We start from the raw sequence: 25,139 nt of genomic DNA on the forward strand, positions 1-25,139 counted from the left end.
TTTGCTGGCAATCTTACATGCTCGGGTGTCTTGACTCTTCACTCTGGCGTAATGATCAGTGATAATAATTCACGCCTTACCTTTTCTTTCTGGTTTGCTTAATGAACACTTCTCCAGGATCTCCTGCCCCCAGTGAAGAACCTGCTGCGTCAATTCTTCGTACATACCATACCAAACGGCAGAGGAGAGTGCTCCATCTGTACTTACAGCTGTGACTGTTGTTTTCTGCAGGCTGGTCACGACTTATAGCCATAGCCCATATGGGCACATCGCCTTCCCAAGCGATCTGAGCGGCAACTTGTAACGAAGTGGCGCGACCACATTGTTACGAGCTTGTAAAATCAGGATGCTAATTTTAATGAAGTAAAATGCAGGAGGACACAAAGCAGCTAGTCCCACAAAAAATGGTTCTGCCGCGGTAAACAAATCATTTAGCCATCTATTGGCATCCACAACCTACCGTCCTCTCTTGAAGAACTGTGGGATCTTTATCTGCCGGGCCCGATCGCCTGGACCACGATGGCTCGATCAACCATCCTCACCGCCGTGCTGTGGACCATTTGGAAATGCCGCAATGCAAATGTCTTGGATGGTAAAATTGAATCTGATGAGCAATAGCTATTTAGTTCGAGAAATGAGTAGGTGATGGATCGTTATCTTATACCTCACAAAACATTTAATTAGTGTAAACATGAGATCATCCTAAAAATTATAAAACAAATTAGAGATGTCAATTAAATATAACATGTACAAATAATGCTACTCTATATATCTGTCAGATTTGTACATGTAAATGCAAAACAAATCATTCCATCCCCCCAGATTCTCTCTGCTGCGAGCCAATTGACTCCAGATTCCTACACTAAACAATGACTAATCCCATCAATTTGCAATTCTAAAGCCGCCTCTGCAGTAACCAACCCGTTGATCATCCATCGCTCCTTCCTCCTCCATCCATGCCATTGCCACCGCACGCCCATCCAATCGCCACAAAGATCCGTGGGGCCACCCACCACGCTCGGGTTCTGCTCGAGCCCACCCGTCGGCGAGCAGGGGTAGATCGACCAAGTCGCGTCACCGGCTCACTTCCCGGTCAAGTTACCGTCCACCTCCAAAGAGGCGCAGCGCCTGCCGGCCCGCGGCAACATGCGCACGCCAGCATCGAGCACATTCCTCCCGTGAGCGCGCATTGCCACTGTTGTTGCTGTGATTACGGCTCGTGGCTCGAGGCGGACTCCGGCGCGCGAAACCCTAGCGCGAGCGCTGAGCTCACCGGCCTCGGTGCCGGCGGCGGTCGGATGGCTTCGGCGGCGGAGCCATGGTGAGGGGCCTAGCGCCCGGGGGCCGCGCGGCGAGGTGGTGCACCTGCCGGGGCGCCGCCGTCGCCGTCTGCCTCGGCAACCTCGTCGCCGCGCTGCTCGTGGCCCGCGCGCTCTACTCCCCCGGCCCCTTCGCCTCTACGCCCAAACGTACGCTGTGTTTTTTCTCAGTTCACTGCAGGTTTTTTTACTTTGCCTGGTTGTTTTGGTCCAAATAATCTGGTGTTCGAGTTCGTGTCTGTGTTTTTAAGGCGGGGAGGTGAAGTATTCCAAGGACCAGGTGAGGTGGATGGAGGAGTCGATCCGGATTCGCCGCGAGGCCGAGCCCGTCGAGCTCATTGAAGCGGTATAACTATTCTGCAGAGTTCTGTGTCTCGGATTCAATTTCTCAAGTTGTTTTACGGCAGCGTTGATCTGAAGTTTTTTTGTTTGTTTGGATTTGGCGTTGGGTGCGTGTGAGAAGGTGAATAAGCTGCGTAAGGTGTTCGCGAGGGAGGCGAAGAGGCGGAAGGAGTTGCCGCTGGAGCTGAAGCAGAGAGTTTCGTATGAGATTTTGCAGAGGCTGCGTGATTTGGGGGAGGATCGCAATACCACCGAACAACGAGGTCTGCATATTCTTCTTGTTTTATTTGATAGTTTAGACTTACTGTGTTGACATAACAAGTTGGAATTGTTGCATGGTACATCTGGCATCTGGACTGCTGCGGTATCCTTTTTTGTACTGGGGTCGGAGTGTCATGCTCCTCTATGAGTCATATGTTTACGTTGCTCTGGTTGACCGGACGTTCATGTGTCTGGTCAATTGCTATCTTATATTTACTAATTGGAGGTTTTTTTGTGCCTTCACGTTAATTCTAAGAAAATTCTAAAAATTCCTATAAAAAAATAAAACATCCAATCGTCGAATTAATTGATGGACTAACTGTAACCATACAAATAATATAAAAGATTAAAAAACAAATCATAAAGTCTATCCCCAATACTACTTCTTGCCTTGCCTTTTCTTCCCTTTTTTGTTGTAGATATCATTTGTCCAACAAAATTACGTTAGCAAACTTCAACTTAGTTACGTTAGCAATTAACACACCTTTTCAAATCAATTATAATCAAACATTACAAAATTAAAACAACAGAACGCAAACATATTACGGATTATCACACAAAAATAATATCAAAGAATTTATAATGTATTTAAAAAAAATAATATGAGATACAGTGACGACATTAAAAATAATAATAATTTTAAAAAATCAAGAAACAAATAAAAAATAAAAATTATAAACTAGATCTATTCAAAAATAATAAACATGATTCCAATATTATGAAAAAAAATTATATTTATATTTTATATTCTAATATTTAAATATAAATAGTCGATGTATCTTAGCATACAACTATTATTAATACAAATATCTACAATTCAGCTGTAAGCTAAATTTCTAGCCTGTGCAGCGCATGGATTGATACGCTAGTTTAACTAATCTTGTGCTTTGTTGGGCTGCCATCTATGTACCAAGTACCATCTCCTGGTTCTGAAGATACATTAAGATGAGTTTTGAATTGATCATTTTGAGAAACAACAGAATGTATGCCCTTTTTTTGCTTCGAGCATTTTCATGTTTCTTGATTTCTGCTGTACTTGTTTTCATACGAAATTACTGAAGCGAGTAACCATACATTTGAAAGACACTGGGCTACTTGTTTTCACACTTAGTTTGCATTTAGGGTTATAGGTGAGACTTTTATAGAAAAAAAGTGGTTATAGGTTAGAGTTAGACCACTAGACAAATTTAAAAATGTTTACTGGTTCCACATTTAATCTGTGGAAGTATGTGCTGCTTAGTTATTAATTGCAAGATTAAATATATGTAGTGTGCTCAAGAAATGCTTAGATTGTAAGGTGATACCTGGAGGGCGTGTTGTCCCTCAACATAAGTTTGTGGTGGTTGATTTTTGCTTCCACATACGTGTTTCATGGGACAAGTGTGCTAAAATCGCAAGAACGAAGTAGTGGAAGCTCAAAGGAGAGGCAACACATAATTTGAAGGAGAGTTATTAACGATGGCTCTTGGAAGGAAGGAGAGGATGCAAACAACATGTGGATGAAGATGACAACTTGCATTAGGAAGGTGGCTTCAGAGGTGTTTGAGGTGACCAAAGGAAGAAAGTGTGAAGCTAAAGACACTTAGTGGTGGAACGAGGATGTTTAGAAGGCTATCAAGGAGAAGAAAGAATGTTTCAGATGTTTACATCTTCATAGGAGTGCAGACAACATAGAGAGAAATACAAAGTTGTAAAGATGACCGCAAAGCGAGCTGTGAGTGAAGCAAGGGGTCGGGCTTATGAGGACCTTTATTAGTGACTGAGCACAAGGGAAGGAGAAAAGGACATCTATAAGATGGCTAAGATCCAAGAAAGGAAGACGAGGGACGTCAACTAAGTCAAATGCATCAAGAATGGAACCGATCGATTTCTGGTGAGAGATGATGAGATCAAGATTAGATGGCGAGAGTACTTTGATGAACAATTCAACGGGGAGAGTGAGAGCTCTACCATTGAGCTGGACGACTCTTTTGATGATACCAACAGACGATTTGTACAAAGAATTAAGAAATATGAGGTCAAAGAAGCTTTAAAAAGGATAAAAGGAGGCAAGGCGATGGGCCTTGATAGTATCTCCATTGAGGTGTGGAGATGTCTTGGAGACATAGCGATACTATGGCTAACTAAGTTCTTCAACCTTATTTTTTAGTCAAACAAGATTCTCGAATAATGGAGGAGAAGTATATTAGTACCAATCTTCAAGAATAAGGGAGATATTTAAAGTTTTACTAATTACTGTGGAATTAAGTTGATGAGCCATACAATGAAGCTATGGGATTGAGTTATTGAGCATTTCCTACGAAAAATGACGAGCATTACCAAAAACCAATTTGATCTCATGCATATGAGGTCGACCATGGAAGCAATTTTCTTGGTAAGGCAGCTTATGAAGAGATATAGGGAACAAAAGAAGGGCTTGCACATGGTATTCATTGACTTGGATAAGGCTTATGACAAAATATCGATGAATGTCATGTGCTAGGTCTTGGAGAAACATAATGTCCCGACAAAGTACATTACCCTCGTCAAGGATACGTACAATAATGTTGTGACAAGGTGGCACTGATGACTTTTTGATTAAAATAGTACTGCACCAAGGGTTAGCCTTGAGCCCTTATTTATTTAATTTGGTGATGGATGAGGTCACAATGGACATACAAGGAGATATAATGTATGCTCTTTGCTGATGATGTGGTGCTAGTTGATGAAAGTAGGATACGGGTTAATAGGAAATTGGAGTTGTGGAGATAGACTTTAGAATTGAAATGCTTTAGACTTAGTATGACTAAAACCGAGTATACGAGGTGCTATTTCAGTGCTACTAGGTAGGAGAAAGATGTTAGTCTCGGTGGAGAGGTGGTTCCTAAGAAGGGTGCCTTTTGATGTTTGGAATTGATGCTACAGAGGGATGGTGATATCGATGAAGATGTTAGTCATAGGACCAAAGCTGTATGGATGAAGTAGCGTCGAGCTTCTGGCATCTTCTGTGACAAGAGGGTGCCACAAAAGCTAAAAGGTAAGTTCTATAGGACGGCGATTCGAACAGCGATGTTGTATGGCGCAGAATGTTGGCTAACTAAAAGGTGACATGTCCAACAAATAAGTGTAACCTAGATGTGTATGTTGCGATGGATTTGTGGCCATACATGAAAGGACTGGATTTGAAATGATGATATATGTGATAGGGTAGGGGTAGCACCGATTGAAGAAAAACTTGTCCAACATCGGTTGACATGGTTTGGACATATCCAACGAATTCCTCCAGAGTCACCTGTGCATAGCAGGATAATAAGATGCGCTGATAAGATGAAGAGAGGCAGGGGTCCACCAAACCTGACATAGAAGGAGTTTGTAAAGAGGGACTTGAAAGAATGAAATATTCCTAAAGAACTATTCATGTATAGAAGCGTGTTAAAGTTAGCAATCTACATGTTAAAATCATAACTTATGCATCGGTCTTCTTATACCGTTATTACTTTTACTACATTGTACTATTACTAGTACCGTTATTATTATTTTTGTTTTCTCATCATCTTTTTAATTGGATATTGGGGTTCCATCTCTAGCCTACCTCAACTTGCTTCAGACTAAAAAGCTTTGTTGTTGTTGTTGTTGTATTTACTTCCCCCTGAAATTCAATTTTTTTCTAATATATGGCAGAAGCTATAGAATCATGGCGCGTTGAGAAGCTTAAATATATCAGAAGTTCATCTGCTCAGAATATATCAAATTTAGACCTCTCCATTGAAGAATCAAGTACGTGAGCTTAGCTTAAATTACAGTGATGACTGATGATTTGACATATTTAGACTTGTTTTTAGATGTTCTTAATCAGCTATAATAGTCTTGTGATTCGATATGTAGGGATGTTAAAGCGAGCCTTGGAGTTTAACTGGCGTATGCTATTGGAGGACATTGGTCTTTGGATACCTCCCTATGTATATCATATTGAACATGATGAAAAACCGGAGAATGAACCAGAAGGTTATTTCCTTTATACTGTTTGTGTTGCTAGCATTATGTTGATCTATGTCTTTAGGGCCATTTATGGTTGCCAAACTGTATATTTTTGTGTGCAATGATTTCAAATGTGCTTCCAGAGATATTTGAATAAATTTTCTAATGTTTCTTGATTGGTGTCAATGTTGCAGAAGAAGAGATTATACCAGGTCCACCTTTGCCCCCTGAATGCAATGCTGAACTGCATACTGATTATGGTGGTGCTGCTGTTAGATGGGGACTAACACACCATAAAGAAAGTGCTGCGGATTGCTGTCAAGCTTGCATAGATCAGGCTAAAAGGGCCAAAGCAGGAGCATTGAAGTGTAATATTTGGGTTTACTGTCCATCAGAGTATGGATGCTACTCGCCAGACAAATATGAACACAAACATCAAGAGTGCTGGTTGAAACAGGTATGTCCTGATTGTTATCTCTTTGTGTATGCAAGTATTTAACTATTGAAACAAGGCTTAAGGCTAGTTACTCGTGCATATTTGGTGATTTTAATTCAGAAAGTGCCCGGATCATCCTGTTTCCTGGGGTATCACTTCCAAGTTATGTTATGTCCTTTGTAGATATGATACAAGAGCACCTGGCATTTTTTATTAGCAATGGGAGGACACATGGAGAGTAGTTAGTGGGCATCTGTCATGTAGTCAAACTAGTCCAGTATAAACTGTGGAAACTGGAAAGAGTAGACAGTGAAAGTGCAACATCATGATTCGTGTGGCCTGATATACATTTTGTTTTTTTACTTGATATGACAATTTCATTCTATCACCTGTTCAATATGATCACATTATTGTACGAGTTGCTTGGTCTACTACTTATTCCCTCTGTTTCAAAAATACAAGGCGTATTAGGATTCAAAAAAGTCAAACTTCATAAATTTTAACCAACAATTAGTTAAATTATATGCATGTTTAGTGTACAAATGAAGTATCAATAGGTTCGCATTTCATATATCTTTTAATAAGATATTGGTTTCGTAGCAACTGATAATATATTATAAGAGAAATTAATGGTCAAAGTATACTTTGAAAGACTTTCTCAAATCCGAATACACCCTGTAAAACGAAATGGAGTACTATTTAAGAAAATATTTTCTCTTCTGCCAAGTATCAGAGCATGTATATGCCATCTGTAACACAAAATTTAGTTACTAATTGGCACATAAAACATACACTATGCAACACAGAGGCTGATGATTTCCCTTTTGTAAATTTGGTAATATAATATTTGTTTGATCATGTTTGCCCATGATGGTCTGTGACTTTGTAGTCTGAAGTTATAAAATGTTATAATTTCGATTATCTTGAAGTGATTTCCCTTATGAATTGACATGCATATTTATGATTTCTGAGTTTCGACCATTTGAGGAATTTGGAATGAATATTAGGTCATTTCATTATTGGATAGCTTCCAAAATTCTCTTAAGACACCTAGTACTGAGATGATGTTCTGTAAGCAGTTCCTTTGAAATGAAGCTTCATTTTTTATGTTCCATCTTATTTAGTCATCAAAATACTGGTATTTCTTTCATATATAAGTTATGAGAATGGATCTCATTCTATCTGATAAAGTAATTTTGGTTGTGGTTTTTCTTTCAGGCTGACCACCCTAAATTAAACTTTAAAGACCGATATTCTGAGTCGTACAGAGATTCTCACCCAACTGCTCCTGTCGTTGTGCCATGGATGTCAGGTGTAATCAGTGCATGAGTTGCCTTCCTAGTGCCCGCAGGAGTTCATTTCCACTATGCAATGTCGTAACTGAATCATGTGCATTTTCACAAACTCAGAAGACCATTTTGTCTTCATTCTTTAGTAGTTTCTAGATTAGTCTAGTTGGCAACTAAACTTAGTCTGAGCCAGGTGGTAATTTTTGGATCGTATGCTGGTGGCTTACTCGACAAATTACACGAGTCAAGTTAATTCTTCTGTTTCCCTGTCATGTACCTTTTTCTATATATGATAATATTTATAACTGCTTTACACTGCCGAGTGCTGGTTGGTCATGAAAATTTTCATGTGTTTGATTTTAAGGAAACAAAGTTAATGAGGGAATCCATTTTCATAAGATGGAGTGCATGTAATCTTATATCTTAATCTGTATTACTTAAAACTGACTTCCCCCGAAGGAAGCTTAATTGAGCATCACATCATCTCAACATTTGATCACCATTTCAGTTCTTGCAGCTGTTCTCATAGAACTTAGGGCAGCGCAGCTGGGGAAGGAGATGAAGCGTTCCAAGGGCAGGACTAGTGTTCATGGCTGGCTGGCGCAGAGGAGAGGGTGCCCAGGGGTTTGGAGGAAATTGTTAGGGCCACAACGGTTTTTTGAAAGAATGGTAGTTGGGATGGTTGAAGGTGCTAGCCCGCATCCAGTCCGTCCTGGATCGAGCAATCCACGATTGGGGTCTTTGCACCTGTCTATGAAATTGGCCTTTTGCGCCAAATGGAGTCGCATTGTAGGAGGAAAGTACATTACAGATCTAGAAACATATGTGTTACCTAGTTTTTCTGGATCAAATTAGATATAAACTACATGTATCATAAGATCAATTTTATTATACTTGTAATGATGTTATCAATGATAGAATAGTAGTATATCAAAGAAAAACAGTTTTATTAAAATAAATATTAGAGTTTTGAACAGCAGTGGAAGAACACGAGAATGCTCCAATAAAAACTTCAGGACACATTACAAGCAATCGACTGCGGACAACATGATCTAAGACGTTTTATCTTCATTGTAGTCTTTAGCTTTTTTATCTACGCATAGTATTCTTCAATTGAGTAGCATTTATTATTAGAAATAGTAAGTGTGAATATACATCGTATTTCACAAGTGTGAAAAATATGACATGATAGCTTAAGATAAAATTTTTTTGACTTAGGTTTATTACAACTAAGCTTACTAACCTAGGACTTAAAAAGATATAACCGTCATATTTACTGTGTGTTAAAACACTGACTTCACAAGAACAGCTCATCGGATTCCATCTGACTACCAAAAATCACTAGATATTCCATATCTAGCTACCAACTTATCAAGTTACCACCACCCGACTATCAAAACCAACCATCTAAAACCCCTCACTAATCATGAAGAAGTCTAAGCCCACTCTTGACCGTGAGTACGGCTAATATATCAGTTTTACACTCTTCAGAGGTTGCACACTTTACCCACGAGTCGTGACTTCATCACCCACATTACCAGGTGATAATCTCCATATTATTGTCCTGGCCAAGCACTTGCACACTTCTTATGGTGTGCCACCAGAAGATCACTACAAGGTCGTTACAAAGCTCTCACTGGCCTGTAAGCACCCACTAAGGTTTCACTGCTAACAGTGATTCCATCACTGTAGATGTCCCCTCTTGTGCCACTCAACTGTCCATTGGTGCCTACAGAACTGGAGAGGTGGCTAATTAATTGGTTAGGTCATACCCATATAAGCCTCATGGTTGCACTATTATGTCGGGTTACATGTCCATGAACCGGTTCTTAGGATCCTACATAGGTACAAATCACAATCCAATTGTGCATTCTCGCACCATCATAAAGTCAACCATCCTGTTAGGATCCATAATTTCATTCTGCTATAAAATTTACCATTCCCGATTCATGTTGCATAGACCATTAAATATATTAACATTTAAACCATTCGGCTCGATATCACGACTAAGCATTTCTATCATCGACACCCAAACTACAACCTAGGTGACAGATAATCTGAAAAATACTAGTAAATCCTAAACATTGGATTCATATTGACAAGCATACAATAGAAATAAAAGGACACACTTTCCTATAATAGGGTCAATGTGATCATGGACTCTTGATTTCTCCAAAGTGCCACTCAGTATTGTCAAAATCTTGATCTTAAAATCTCTCGAACTGTTCCAAAACGTTATCGACTAATCGCGGGAACTACTGATAAACAACATAAAGAAAACACCAAGGCATCATACCATACAATAGCAAAGTGCTATAAAAGGTCTACTAATAGAAAGTACTTGTCGCTACGATCGCGTGAGCGTAAGAATTGCGTAAAACAGAGCTATAATGAAAAATTATAAAGGTTTGAAGTTATCTCGCCTTCTTCACGTAAACATTGCGATAAACAGAGAACCTTGTGTGCTGACACGGGAGTGGTGTCGCCGCAGATATCAACGAAGACATCATCGTCATCCTCCTCGGCAAGCTCGCCATCTTCTTGTTGACGCGGCGACGTAGGGCGAACAGGCCCGGACGCGTTCGCCGCCTGCTTCTTCTGTTCAGCGAAATCGCCCAGCAACTTCTTGAGCTCGAACAGGGCTGAGTGCTTCATGGAGCCTAGGTCGATCTTAAACTTGACACCGTCTCCGTCCGCGTCATCGACGCTCTGCTTCCGTAGGAACTCGATGATGTGCGTTGGCATGTTGGCCGAGAGCGATGGTACGAGGTTGGCGAGGCTGAAGATGTCATCCTCCAACATCCTGGACTCGACGGTCTTCACGGGGGCATCATCTTCCTTTTCTTGGTGAATGTCGTCCCGTCCGCCTCTGTTTGGGCTTCCGTGGCCAAGAAACGTCTGTCCTTGCCGCGGCGGGTTGCCGTGCCGCCGTTGGCGGCCTTGCTGACCAAGATCTTCGCCTTCTTGAGTAGGCCGCTGTCGGAGGGTGAACTCCTCAAGCAGGGATCCGGAGGGACCCCCTTTGAGATTCGGCCTTGGGGATGATTCTGAATCTGTTTTGCGGGTGAAAATAAATGGGCGTAAATGCGATGGAGGTGGAATGGAATGATCGGATGCAGAAATAGTAAATGCACAGGAGGTTTTTAGACAGGTTCGGGCCGCACTGAGCATAACACCCTACTCCTGTGTGTATGCTATAAATGCTCTGAGAATGTCTCTCAGAGATGTTGCTGGTTACAAGAATATTTTTCTAGCCTAGAGCCTCGGGCTCCTTGTTCTTCAATGATCCGAGCTTCTGTGCTTGTCCTGAACCTCTGTCTTCTTCCTCGGCTTGCTCTAACTTCGCCTTTCATGTCTTCAACCTCAGCTTGCTGTCCTCAACCGGCCCCCCTTTTCCGGGGAGCCCACCCCGCCTTAAATACTTGTCGGGCGGTAGCGTGCCCAGAAAGGGAGGGCGTGAGTTCCGGGGTGCCATAAATGGAAAGCAACCATCATGGGCTGCTGCGCGAAGTGACGGGGAGGGTTGAAAACGCGCCCCCGTCCGATCTTGTTCGTCATCATGCCGTTCTGCAACGGGCGCCGCGGAGAGGGCCCACCGGGCAGCCACTAAACAGCTTGGCGTGCCCGCTCGGTCTTGTATACCTGACACAGCAGGGCAGCAGGCGGGGGGCCTTGGGCTTCGCGATGCTATCCCGAGGCACGCCGGATGTCCCGCGATGGGACCCGTGTATTAAATGTCCCCACGCTTCCTTGCCAGGCCGTGGCTGGGGCTGACAACGAGCGTGGTAGGAGCAGTTGGAAGTGACAGGCCACGTGCCCTTTTAAATGCGGCATCAGGCCTTTCACTGGTTGACACCTCACCGTTGCACCTCTGTGGGGGCCACCGGCGAAAGACTTCTGAGGCCGTCGGGGAACCGAGTGCTCGGGGATCACTGTTCACAGCCCCGAGCACTCTCTCCAGGATATGCCCTTTCTTGGTCCTCGGGGAACTGAGTGCTTGGGGGCCACTGACCACGGCCCTGACCCCCGAGCACTCTCTTCTGGAACTGACTGTTCGGATCCTCGGGGAACCGAGTGCTCGGTGGCCACTGTTCACAGCCGCGAGCACTCTCTCCCGGAACTAACTTCCTTGGGTCTTCGGGGTACTCGGGTGCTCGGGGGCCATTGTTCACAGCCCCGAGCACCCCCTTCCCGGCACTTGGCTTTTCTGGTCGTCGGGGGACTTGAGTGCCCGGGGGCAACTGTTCATGGCCCCGAGCACTCTCTTCCCGGCACTTGGTTTTCTTGGGTCATCGGGGAACTCGGGTACTCGGGAACCACTGTTCATGGTCCTGAGCACCCTCTCTCGGGACTTAGTCTTCTCGTACCCCGCGGAGATGATCCCCGTGGGAGGGCACCACGTGGCACACTGCTGATCTGGCCTCGGGACTCGGGGACCCCTGGTTCCTGTGTCACCGACAGCTGAGGAGCGCCTCCATCTCCAAACGGAGCCGCTTCCTCAGGAGCAGCCGCGGCTCTGGCTTGGAGACACCCGCCGGGGCATGCTCGGGGAAGGATGCATGATGTTGCTTGCTTGCGAGGCATGACTCACACAGCTGGTCTGCTTGGTCGATGTCCGGCAGCCCTTGCACAATATCTTTGCGCACCAACTTGTGTAGTGCCGGGAAGTTCAAGTGTCCAAAACGGGCGTGCCACAGCCACGAGATCTCCGTGCCGCGCACAGCCAGGCAAACTGGAGGGGTGATGGCGAGGTCGATCAGGTACAGCCAATTCGGAGCACGGTGCATCTTCGCCAACAATCGCCATTGCTCATCCCGGATGCGTGTCACTCCTCCACCTATGTGGACGTCGTAGCCCATCTCATCCAGCTGACCGACACTGATGATATTGGCGATGAGGTGTGGAATGAAGTAGACACTGGTGAGGACACGTGCTCCCCGGTCTTGCCGACGAAGAGCATGGCGCCACATCCCTCGATGCGTACCATTGAACCGTTGCCAAACCTCACCGTCCCACAGATGTCAGCGTTGAGCTTGGCGAACGTGGAGCGGGATCTGGTCATGTGGTTGGTAGATCTGGTGTCAAGCACCCAGCGCTTGCAGTCGTGGTTGACCTCCGGGCCGAGCTGGACGAAGACTTGCTCCTCGCTCAGGTGAGTTTCTCCATGCACACGCGGTGGAATGTTGACTAGTGGCAGTGGCTCCGGCTGTGGCTCGACGCAAGCTGTCGCCATGAGTAGAGTCTGCTCCTCCTCCTGGCTAGATGAGCCTGCTCGCCGTGCCTCGGCTTACTCCGGCAGTCCCTGGCCTAATGGCCTGCTTTGCCATAGTTTCGGCACTTGTTACCGGTGCGCTCGTGGCCTGCTTCGGCGTTCGTGCTCTCACGTGATCTAGGATCACGGTTGCGCCCGCAACCTTTGCTGCGCCGTCGGCCACTGGAACCTGAACCCGAGGCGCCATGCTCCAGCTTCTTCTTCTTCATGCGGGTGACCCACTCCTCTTCCGTGAGAAGGAGCTTCTAGCCACCACCGACAGCCGCCGATGTACCAAGGCCGTACCTCTGCTTGACAGCGTGCAGACGTCCAGTCACCTCCTCAATTGAGAGCGCACTCAAGTCGAGTAGAGTCTCAATTGAAATGGTGATTTGCGAGAGACGCTCAGGGACCACTTGGAGAAGCTTCTTCACCACCTCAAGGTCAGAGATGTTGTCACCGAGGACTCGCAAATTGTTGGCGAGGGCGGTGATTCTCATCGCGAAGTCGTCGACGAACTCACCGCTGTTGAACACGATCTCGCTGAAATCGCGCCGCAACTTCTGGGCATTCGCCTCGCGGACGCGCTCCACGCTGACACGCATCGTCTTGATGGCGTCCTAGGCATCCTTGGTGGAGTCCTTGATGGTGAGGGTTGAAAGCATTTCAGCCGGTACGGCACAGAGGATTGCAGACAAAGCTAGCCGATCGTCGCGGTAGTTGCCGCCGCTGGGCTCTATCGCCGCCTAGAGACCTTGTGCCTGCAAATTTACCCTCATCACCAACGCCTAGTCAGTGTAGTTGGTCCTAGTCAGGGTGGGGTAGACGACCGATCCCGACACCTCCTTCACAACGCGTTCTATGATGACTTGGCCGCCGTTGTCACGGTGCCGGCCACAGTGTGGAGGAGGGGAGGGCGAATGTCGTCGACCATGGCGCAGAGGAGTCCGCGACTGACCACTAGGCAGAATCCCGAACGACATGACGCCGCCAGGAACGCACGAACACATGCTCTAATTACCAACTGTTAGAACTGATCGATGAAGTCAGTGGGATTATGTTTTGTGCTGCAAGCTGCAGTGTTTTTCTGAGCTTCTGATCTATTTATTTGCAAAACGGGAAGAACGAACGTGAGCACATCGTGCGCCACCATCCGCGAAACCAGCGCCATCCCGCTGATCCGGTGAGAGCGACGCGCTCGCAACTACAAGCACGACTTGCACACATGCCGCGAGCTCATGCACCTAACAAACAGAACTGAAAAAAAGTGGGAAAAATAACGAAAAAACAATAATTAACCTATCAAGCCAGGATTAATACTGTCACAGCTAACACTCTGAATATCATTCATGTTAAAAAATTTTCAGCGCTCTGCTGTGGCTGCTCCAGTCCTCTCCTTGTGTTGCAAGCCCTTACATCTCTATTGCCCCTTTGTTCTCCAGGCAACCTGCATCTGATCCAACTTTTGCTCTTTGAAAATCCGCTTGTTCCGTTCTTTCCAAATGTTCTACCAAACGTACAGCATGACTCCCGCCGTGCATGTCCTTTGCGTCCTCGGCGTTCGCGACATGATCTACTGAAACCACGCTGCCCCTTCAGTCATGCTCCCCTGATGTGCGTTTATGAATCCTATTTGCAACCAGGCGGCAATCATGTTGAAAACCTGTTTTGCAAAGCTACATTCTGTGAGCAGGTGATCTGCAGTTTCTAGCTCTTTTTTTTTTGAACAGCCGACAAAAAAGGTTGGTGCTCTCATCCTCTCCTTGCAAGGTTATCATTCGTCAGTATCTTTTGGTTTCAAGCAAGCTATCCATGCAAACTGAATCATCTTTGCCTCTGCATAAGCTTCCCATGTCACAGCAGAGTCGAAAGGTTTACAGGTGCCGATGAACTGCATCTCATAGGTGATCTTGCCGTGTACTGCCCGCTCGGTGTCCATCTCCAGCTGACTGAGTCCTTTCGGCCTGAGTGTAAAGTGCTGCCGGAATTAGCGTCCACAGTTGCATGAATTCAGCAACCTCATCCGCTGAAGTCAACAGTCTCGCCGATTTAATCCAATTATTGTTAGGGATTAAAAATTTGTGAATTTCGAAGAAGAACAAAATATCTAATTTTAAAATTATCGTTCATTAAGATCCACATGGTAGAAGAAAAAAAAATTGATCAAAATTTCATGAATTCCAGTCTTTTAGCCCATCAACAAGATTAATTGTACAATAAAATTGGAATCCCTGGATATCGTCCCTTAGCTCCATCGCCACTGATATGTTCTTGAACTTAGTAACGTCGATTAAGGTCTCCACGTCGCATAGTCGCATACGGACTTCAGTGAGAGAAGGTTATCACATAGTAAGCTGGATTAGTTTAATTGATCACGGGATTACAAAATATATATCCCAGCCGATACCTCTCTCCATACATGATTTATAAAAGCAGTTATTAGAGGAAGAAAATATCGGCGGGCAGATCCTAAGGATCAGAAAACGATCGAGCTAAACAGGCAAGCACTGGATAGGCTCGGGTGCGTGATATAGGGGCGCTGATGCATGCAGAACAGCCGATAGAGTCGGAAGCAAATTCTGTGAGACCGGGTCTCACATGTAGACCTTTGTCTCCGCGTGACACGTGTTTTCCACTACATCTGCACGCATATGCGCTAACCGTTGGATCCAAAGTGTATATCACAGATGAAGGTCTCACGAGGATCTTTCTCACAGAGTTCTCACAGAATTTGCTAACTTCGGGACAGAAAGGCCTTGGCACTTCTCACTTCCTCAGCGAGTCACGTCGAAAGCCATCGCTCACCAGTGCGGCCACCGATCGTAACCAAAATGGCTTCCCGCGACGCCGCCGCCGACGAGGTAGCCGTCGAGCTCCTGCCGTTCATCCGCATATACAAGAGCGGCCGCGTCGAGCGCCTCATCGGCAGCGACACGGTGCCCGCCTCCCTGGACGCCGCCACGGGCGTGGCCTCCAAGGACGTCACCATCGACCCCGCCACCAACCTCTCCGTCCGTCTGTACCTCCCAACGGCGGTCGGCGCTGGCGCCAAGCTGCCTGTCGTCGTGTACTTCCACGGCGGCGGCTTCATGGTCGAGTCGGCGACCTCCGTCACGTACCACCACTACCTCAACACCCTCGCCGCCCGCGCCGGCGCCGTCGCGGTGTCCGTGGACTACCGCCGCGTGCCCGAGCACCGGCTCCCCGCGGCCTACAACGACTCGTTGGCGGCGCTGGCGTGGGCCGTCGCCGCGTGCGGCTCCACGCCGCGCGGGCCCGCGCACGGGGACGCTTCCCGCGTGTTCCTCTCCGGGGACAGCGCGGGCGCGAACATCGCGCACAACGTCGCCATGCGCGCCGCCGCCGAGGTAGGGCTCTCACCGCGCGCGGCGATCAGGGGCGTGCTCCTGGTGCACCCGTACTTCTGGGACGCGTCCAACACCATGGGGCCCGAGCTGGAGGAGCGCATCCACCGCGAGTGGCGGTTCATGACCGGGAGCCCCGACGCCCGGGTGGATGACCCGAGGATATGCCCCACGGCCGCGGCGGCGCCGTCGCTCGCGCTGCTGCCCACCGAGCGGGTGCTGGTGGCCGTGGCGGGGGAGGACTTCCTGGCGCCCAAGGGGCGGGCCTACTACTCGGCGCTTCTGGCCAGCGGGTGGCGCGGCGAGGCCGAGCTGGTGGACACGCCGGGGGAGGACCACGTGTTTCACCTCCGGCAGCCGGGGACGGTGTCGGCCCTGAAGCTGATGGATCGCGTCGCGGCGTTCATTGCTCGTGCTTGATTGCACAGCTAATTCCGCTGCTAACGTCGCTTGCTCCTTGTCATCGTGGACCTTGAGGAATAAATAAGTTATCTTCTGGACTTCTATAAAAAAAGTCACCTTCAACTTTAAAGCAGTGATGGGTCTGTCATGAACCTCCGTTGAAAAATGCTGTGGCTCGCACGAAGGACACGAGTTGCTCGCATCTAGAAGAAACACAATCGACTGAAATTACGTTGATTACATTCAGACTATTCTGAGCCGTTGGATGTGCCAAAACAGTCACTCTCGTTCTCCTCCTCCTGTCTCCGGCGGCACGATGTCGTCGGATTCGCCATTAGCGCCCGCCTCTGCTTGATCCAGTGGTGCCAGGCCGTCGCTTAGTGTCCACTACCGCCAACACTGCCCTCGTGCCACTGCCGCCTTACCGTTGCAGTCTAACCGCCGCTGCACCATCACTCCAAGAACGGGGCACCTTGGCCTTTAACCTTGGTGGTGGCGTGCAAATGGCCGTCAGTGTAGTTTCTTACGAATACAGTCTACTGATTGTCTAAGCAAATGATGCTTGATCAAAAATAAATTGTTAAATAAATACATATTTTTAGATTTAATTTAATCCCTAAATATTTTTTTTTTTCGCGAACAACGCAGGAGAGCTACGTGTCAATATATTAAGAGGTGGGAGAAACTCCAAGACGAGTCTAAATACAATGCCGTTCCAACGGCCGGATTAGTTAGCAGTGAAACAACGCGCGAGCTCTACACGACCATGAATTTTGGTCAGCCTAGCAAGGCACGCAACCTAGCTGCTCCACCTAAACACCACAGCCCGAGCTTCCTCACGAATGTCTACTAGAAGACCATCAATCGAAGGACGAGCTCCGTCGAACACACATTGATTCCGCAGCTTCCAAATAAGCCATGCCACCAAAATCACTAGCGAGTTGAAACCCTTGCGGATCTCCTTGGGAGCTTGTTCCATCGCGCGACTCCACTAAGCTTGAAAATTCGTGTCTTCATGTGTCGGTGTCAGAAACCCCAGCTGCACACGTTGTAGCATTTTGAACCAGATCTCTCTAGCAAACACGCAGTCCGTGAGTAGATGTTGCATCGTTTCCTCCACCTGATCACAAAGCGGGCAGTTCGGTGGGTGCTGTAAGCCACGCCGTGCTAGCCTATCCACTGTCCAGCATCTATTCAGAGTCACCAACCAGACAAAGAATTTGACCCGCAGCGGGGCCCACATCTTCCAAATCCTGCTGTATGGCTCGAAGGTAATGGCCCCCATGAAGAAACGAGGATATGCCGAACGCGTCAAGAACATACTGGAAGGCATCGGGGTCCAGCAATGCTGGTCCGGGACTCCCTCAAGTAGATAAAAACCCGCGACCGCATCCCACACCTGCAGGAATTGTAAGGTCGCCGACCCATTGAGAGCTGTAGTAATGTCCTTCAGCCAAGTTCAGTTCTGCAAGGCCGCATACACCATTCTTTTGCCGATAGCCCTCTTCGTAACAAAAGGAATTAGGTCCGGTGCCAAATCCTTCAAAGAGCGACCAGACAGCCATCTATCCGACCAAAATAGGGTCGAGCGCCCGTCTCCGACCTCGGATATCATGGACGCCGCAAACATCGCTTGCACCTTGGTGGGTATTGCGGGGCTGAACCTGGACCATGGCCTGTTTGGCTGCGATTTTTGCAGCCAGAGACATCTCATACGAAGGGACCATCCCAAGATTTCAAGATTATGGATACCGAGCCCTCCAAGCTCCTTCGGTCGACAGACACGAGTCCAGGCAACCGCATAATGACCACCCTGAATTTCCTTCCGCCCTTTCCAAAGAAATGCTCTCCGCCTCTTATCAAGAGATTTGAGCACCCACTTCGGGATATCCAGAGCGAGGAGAGTGTATATCAGAATGGCGATTAGCACCGCGCGCACCAGGATCGAGCGACCAGCGCTGGTCAATAAGCCAGCCTTCCAGCCAGGCAGCAAGTCGTCAAATTTGTCAATGAGTGGTTGTAGGTCCGCCTTTTGCAACCTGCGAACAGAAAGAGGTAGGCCCAGGTACCTACACGGTAGCTTTGCAACCGGGCACGGCAGGATTGAGGCGACCAGCTCCAAGTCCGACTCACTGCAACCAATGGGAATGAAAGAGCTCTTTAGCATGTTTGTGTGCAACCCAGAAGCATGTCCAAAGGAACTCAGAATAGCCTTGGACAGAGAGAGATCCCGGGCACTTGGTTGCAGGAACAAGACAACGTCATCCGCGTATAAGGATAAGAGATGACCAAATTCCCTCGCCGCCAAAGGTGATAGAAAGTTTTCCTCCGAAGCTTTGAGGAAGAATGAATTTAGCACATCCATCACCAAGATGAAGAGCATCGGTGATAAGGGGTCGCCTTGACGGAGGCCTCGGCGATGAACGATGACCTCCCTGGGCACCCATTCAGGAGAACACGGGTTGACGAGGACGACAGTAGCAAACATAAGATGTTCGTCCATCGAGGGCCAAATCCCAAGTGCGAAAGAACTTCCAAAAGGAACGACCAAGAAACCGAATCAAAGGCCTTTGTAATGTCCAACTTTAGGAGGATCTGAGGCAACTTTTGCTTGTGGAAGTATGTCGCCATATGCTGAACCATAAGAAAGTTGTCATGAATACAACGACCCTTGATGAACGCACTCTAATTAACCGACACCATGGTCGGCAGCCGTGGCGCCAGCCGGTTGGCCAGAACCTTGGTAGCAAGCTTCGCGAAGCTGTGGACCAAACTAATTGGTCTGAAGTCCCTTGGGTGGTCGGCATCCGGAGTTTTGGGGATGAGAACAAGCAGGGCCGAGTTCAGTAGGTTGAGGTTCCTACCATCCCCGCCATACACCGAATGCAAAGCCTCCATGACGCCATCTTTAATCACCGGCCAACACACCTTATAGAAACGGCCTGTGAACCCATCCGGTCCTGGTGCTTTGTCCGATGACAGGAGTTTTATAGCGTCCCACACCTCAGACTCAAAAAACGGCACCTCAAGCTCCGCCAGGTCAAAGCCTGCATGGTGAAAAGCTTGTAGGGACAGGGTGGATTGCCGAAGGTGAGGTGATCCAAACAAGCCAGAGAAGAAACTCGACATAGCCGCCTCCTTATCCTGTTGTGAGGTCAGCACACGGCCGTCAACCTTTAGAGCAGGGACCCAATTTTTCCTTTTCCTATATGTAGCATGGAGATGGAAGAACGCTGTGTTGGCATCACCCTCATGAATCGAGGTGATCCGCGACTGGGAATGCGCAATGGTGCGCTGTCGGGAGGACAGTGTGAGGCAATGCTTCTTGAGAAAGCGCATGAGCCAAGCCTCCAGATCACTGAGGGGCCGACCATCCTGTGCCACGTCAAATATGTGTAAAATTTTGCGGGCTAACTGAAGTTGGAAGTTGACGTTGCCTACAGTCTTTTGGCCCCAAGACTGTAGTGCCCTCACAAGCCTAGCGAGCTTGCAAGCAAGGCGCCGTAGTGGACCCACACCGTCCACCGGAGATGACCAACATTGGAGCACGACTTCCTGGAAGCCCACAAGTTGGGGCCAGAAACATTCAAAGTGGAAATGCGCCTTTCCCTGACCCACGCATCTCAGCCCCAAATGTAAAGGACATTGGTCAGATACTCCCGCCACAGAACTTTGCAACATGCAATCAGGGAAGAGGTCTTCCCAATCCGTCGTGCAAAACACACGGTCAAGGTGGACCAGAGTCGGCGAAGAGCGCTCATTCGACCACGTGTAGCTTCTTCCATGGAGCTCGATCTCATGCAACTCCAGGTCATCAAGTAGTCGCCTAAATCTCCTCATCATTGCACAATCGACATTTGGATTGTTTTTATCAGCCGACCGATAAATCATGTTGAAATCATCGACCAAAGCCCATGGTCCCGGGCATGCAGATTGAACCACTCTAATTTCCTGCATGAATTGGAGTTTATCAGCATTGAGATGTGGTCCATAGACGCACGTTAGACACCAGGACCCCCTGTCAGGGCTTATGAATTGAGCGAAACCGAGTAGGAATCAATGCGGGAGGAGATAGCAGTGCACACATTTCCTTTCCAAGCCATTAGGATCCCCCCGCGAGATCCAATAGCCGGAAGCACCACCGTGTGGGTGAACTCAGGGTCGAGAGCAGATAGCACGATTGTATTCGACATTTCCGCGGTCTTGATCTCTTGGAAGCAAACAATATCGGGGTTCGCCCCATCCACAACCACCCGAACCGCAGCGCGACGTAACGGATTAGTCAAGCCACGAACATTCCATACAAGGATATTAGCTGCATCCATTCAATATCAAAGAGGCGACCCAACGACCTTGCCAGAAGGCACCAAATACAACATTTAACACGTAGACACAAGGAAGTCCACGGAACGAATTTCATCATCGTCCGGGACCACCCAACCAAACAGGGACGCAAGAGCAACTAAATGCGCGCGGGATAAGGGTTTCTGAAATAGCGTGACATAATCATCAAACACCGTCTTGGTCACATGCTCGCTCTCCTTGACGATCCCAAGTTTCTTCATAAGGACGGCCTGAGCACGACTGATCATGTTGGCCTGGGAGCCACTGGCAGATCTAACCAGCCGCGCACTCCTCCTAGATGGTAGCGTCGAAGACGTCGGTGACCGAGGCCTACGCGAGTGTATCGGCAAACTCTGCAGAACAGAGGAGGTAGACAGGAGACATTAGCCAGGAATGCTCTCTCCGCATCCTGGAGCGTCAGGTTAGGCAGTGGAGGGATTGACGCCGACCCCTGGACTACCGCGTTCGCGCCTGGCGCTGTCACTGTCAAGGACTACGCCGATTGTGCAGGAGGCAACTGAGGCGCCAATGCCTTGTGCAGACGCTGCCGGTGGTAGGTCAGCCTGCAGGTCTTTGGTAGATAGCAGCGAGACAGGCCGGGGGCAGCAGCGATGCGAACTCCCTGAGGTGCAGACCGCGCTGGGCTGTCTCCCAACCGACTCAAGGAGTCCTGTGACGTAACGGAGCCCCCATCCTACCCCGTATCCGATGCCAACGGGCGGGAAGCGGAGACGCGCCCGTGACTTCCCATCCAGTAGAGTCGTCCAAAATGCCGCACACCGCACCCTGACAACTCTGCGCGCCGGGGTTGACATTTGAGCTACCAGGAGGGAGCGGCATCTACTGGAATCCCGCTGCAGCAGGCCATGTGTAGTCTTCTCGCCGAACGACCCCGTGACCCCCTGTGCCAGGTTCGCACACAAAGGTCGTCAGTGCCCACTCATGCACCATTGGGTCCCAGTCGTAGGAGGAGGTAGGGGCCGTAGTCTGGAGCACTACAGCCATCTCCGGAGGTGAGACAGAGCAGCGCTCGGACATAGGGACCAGGGAATACTCCAGCAGCATTGGGTCCTCGGACACATTGGGCAGGGACCGGTCTGGCGGGAGCTCAGAGCGCGTGCAGTCCGTGCACGGCGTCTGAGGTGGCAAACCTGACGCCACTAGCGCGCCAGCACGCAAAGATCCGAAGTGGAGTGGGTTCCGCCGTGACCATGTGAGTGACGCGATAGGGGGCTGCTCACCAGAAGATGGTTGTTGCGACGGCAAGGGAGCCCGTCGGCGAGCCGCCAAGAATGTACAACCCGACCCACCGGCGCCGGCGAAACTTGTATCATCAGACCCGCCCGCGCTCGGGGGGTCATGGAACCTTGTTCTTTTTGGCCAAGGATCGGACCGGCAGTGACTGTCGAAACTAGAGTAAACATTGCCATCGCTATCCCAGTTGTCCGGCAGGGTGCCGTCGTCAGAGGAGCCAGACGGGAGGCACCAATCTTGTATTTCGAGGAGACTGATAGCGACCGAGTAGCAGAGGCAAGGCTGCTTGGACTGGAGAATGTGCTCCGGATGAAGAAAAAGCCCCTGCTCGACATACTCCTCCGTTGGCTCCGGGATGATGATGGACGCCTCTGCTAGGATGAGCTTCGGATCGATGCACCATGCTACAACAGTGAAACGGCTTAAGTCCCTCATGTCCACGGAATCCGGCGTTGGCTGCAGGGTGACGCAGGAATTTCCTAGGATCCGCTCCACCATGGAGAGACGCCATGCGTGCGCCGGAATGCCTTTGTGCTCTAGCAGGACTCGGAAAAACAAGCTTCCCGCGACCGCCGAGGACTGTCGCGTCCAAGGGCGAAAGGTGAGCTGGAACGGCGCCCCGGCCGGCGAGGGGCCGTGTAGAACTCGGTCCCGAGCCCTTCTATCCCAGAAGCAGATGAGGAAGTCCTCCGGGAATCTACGACTGATGAGGAAATCATCGGCGGGAATGTCGAACCGTGAAACCATAAATGACCGTAGCTGCTCTTCATCAACTCATGGACGGGTGGCCACCACCAAAGCCACTAGGGCATGAGCAAGGCCAACCTCGTCATTGATGAGTTCTGCTGAACGAGGAATGAAGCAGTGAAGCTGCTGCGACCGAAGCTATGACGGACTATGGCTGGAAGCCACAGGCGATGGAGCACAGATAGCAGGGGGGAGAACTCGTGACCTGTGGATTGTGATGTTGCAGACGGCGTGAGGGTGGGCGCTGGAGTCCGCTCTGGAGAAGCATACACTGGTGTCTCCACCCAGCCGGAGGACGGGTGAGCCCTGGTGGCCTGCCGTGGTACCAGGCCCAGGGGTGGCGGCGCCGATGGTGCGTGCTGTATCCTTGTCGAGGAGTCAGCCACGGCCCGTGGCATCCAACAGTGATGGGCCTGATGTCCCTCCTTATGACACCAAAGACAGCGCGACGGGTTTTGACAGGCCGCTGCAACGTGGTCCTTGGCGAGACAGTTGAAACATCTTCCAACCAAGTCCGCTGGGACTGGCCGCGAAGGAGGTGGCTGAGGACGCGGAGGTTGACCCCCACGCCTTCTTTTCCTGACCACTAACTGCCATCCCTCCTCTTCAGCTGGGAGGGAGCGCAGGGCGCGAGCAGCATTGGTGGGGAGCACGACCACTGACTTCATGGACTGGGGACGCGGCAGCGGGCGATGGTGATCTACATCCCGGGCCACATTCAGGAACGCATCCGAAGACCTCGGCTGTTGACATGAACACAAATATATTGACTATTATTAGCATACTGCAAAAGTCTATTGTCGATGTATTGGGTAAAGAGGTAGCCTGGCAAACAGGCCCTTGAGGGATATGACGGCCAGAGACGTATATTTCCTAAATTTGGTCGGTCACACGACCAGTGTATGGTTCCCACGATCAGTACGAGGTATACATGGCCAGTCTCCCTGCACCTTCACATAAACTCACGACTGGCCTCACATGGTCATAGAGTAGGATCTGACACAACATGTCCAATCGTATTTATTAAGATCCATTCAAGTGTTTTCTTTCTCCATGCGCCAATTCCAGTAGCGAAGTCATGGATGATGTGGAGGGGACTTGTTCCGTCTCGTAGCATTAAATGCTATGGAGTGAGACTTTTGCAGGTCGACGCGGCGCTGCAAGATAGATGGAACATTGTCAGTAGGCTGATAGGCAAGTGGTTAGGGATGATCCTCTGTAATGATGGCTTGTGTTAGATATTAAGATGAGCAGGATCTTCTGTTTGGACCTACATGTAAATTCTCATCCTGCCTACTGTATAAAAGGATGAGGACCCTGTTTGTAAAGGGAGAGATCAAGTTTGGCAGCCAGCTAGAATGACCTCTGTAACCAATTGAGATCTTCCATAACACAACACACATGACGTAGGACTATTATCTTCCGAGAGGTCTGAACCTATATAATTCTTTGTGTCCTTGAGTCCATCGTACGCGTGCACATCGATTCTTGAAACATCGTTCACGCACCCACTGTTCAGCATAGCTCGAAATTATTGTGAGGGACTAACCATCGACATTTGGCGTGGTAGATAGGGGCACATTTACGTCGTTTCATCAAGTTTGAAAAACTTGATTAGTTACCTATGGCCGGATCCACGGCAACCGTCGAGTCCTGTTCCCAGGACCCCAGCCGATGTGAGGTATTAGTCATAGGGTATCACCCGGATGAACCCGGTGTGCTGTAGGTATAGGACACTGAGAGGGAGTGTGGGAGCTCCGAGACCTAACGCGAGGTCTGCATGGCCAACCATGCAGTAGGGGGCGCTAGAGGCCCTCACATCCCAAGCACCGATGGCGAACCCCCGACTATATGCCTAGAGGAAAACCAGTCTGACGTCGAACAATCAGGTGCTTCGAGATAGCCCCCGCATCCCCAGCGCCATCCTGAGAAACCCCTGCATAGGGCGCATTTTACAATGGCGTCATCACCTAGGCCATCGCGCTGCCCAAGCATCGGGGGCTCCCCCCTAATGACTTATCACCGTTCCACACCTAGCGTCTCGACTACGAGACTATGACGCCGGTACAAAACCTACAGACCCTGCGAGTGCTCCTTAGCCACCCACCGGTACTTCAACTAGAGGGCTCGCATGTGACACCGTGGCTGTGTGATCTCGCCCTCTTGGCCGAG

General features: G+C 48.9%; 2 protein-coding genes across 2 annotated transcripts; both read left to right on the plus strand.

The window, feature by feature from the left end:
- Positions 1-885: 885 nt before the first annotated feature.
- Positions 886-8,406, plus strand: LOC133930619 (uncharacterized). Its single transcript, XM_062377299.1, has 7 exons — positions 886-1,469; positions 1,571-1,665; positions 1,783-1,924; positions 5,583-5,678; positions 5,787-5,906; positions 6,074-6,336; positions 7,534-8,406. The coding sequence occupies exons 1-7, from the start codon at positions 1,319-1,321 to the stop codon at positions 7,642-7,644; spliced, it is 978 nt and encodes a 325-aa protein (XP_062233283.1). The 5' UTR covers positions 886-1,318; the 3' UTR covers positions 7,645-8,406.
- A 7,176-nt stretch (positions 8,407-15,582) lies between these two features.
- On the plus strand, positions 15,583-16,752 carry LOC133930620 (tuliposide A-converting enzyme 1, chloroplastic-like). Its single transcript, XM_062377300.1, has one exon. The coding sequence runs from the start codon at positions 15,687-15,689 to the stop codon at positions 16,638-16,640; it is 954 nt and encodes a 317-aa protein (XP_062233284.1). The 5' UTR covers positions 15,583-15,686; the 3' UTR covers positions 16,641-16,752.
- The last annotated feature ends 8,387 nt before the right edge of the window (positions 16,753-25,139 follow it).

This window comes from Phragmites australis, chromosome 10 (assembly GCF_958298935.1).
Source record: "Phragmites australis chromosome 10, lpPhrAust1.1, whole genome shotgun sequence".
In the NCBI taxonomy this organism is placed as follows: Eukaryota; Viridiplantae; Streptophyta; class Magnoliopsida; order Poales; family Poaceae; genus Phragmites; species Phragmites australis.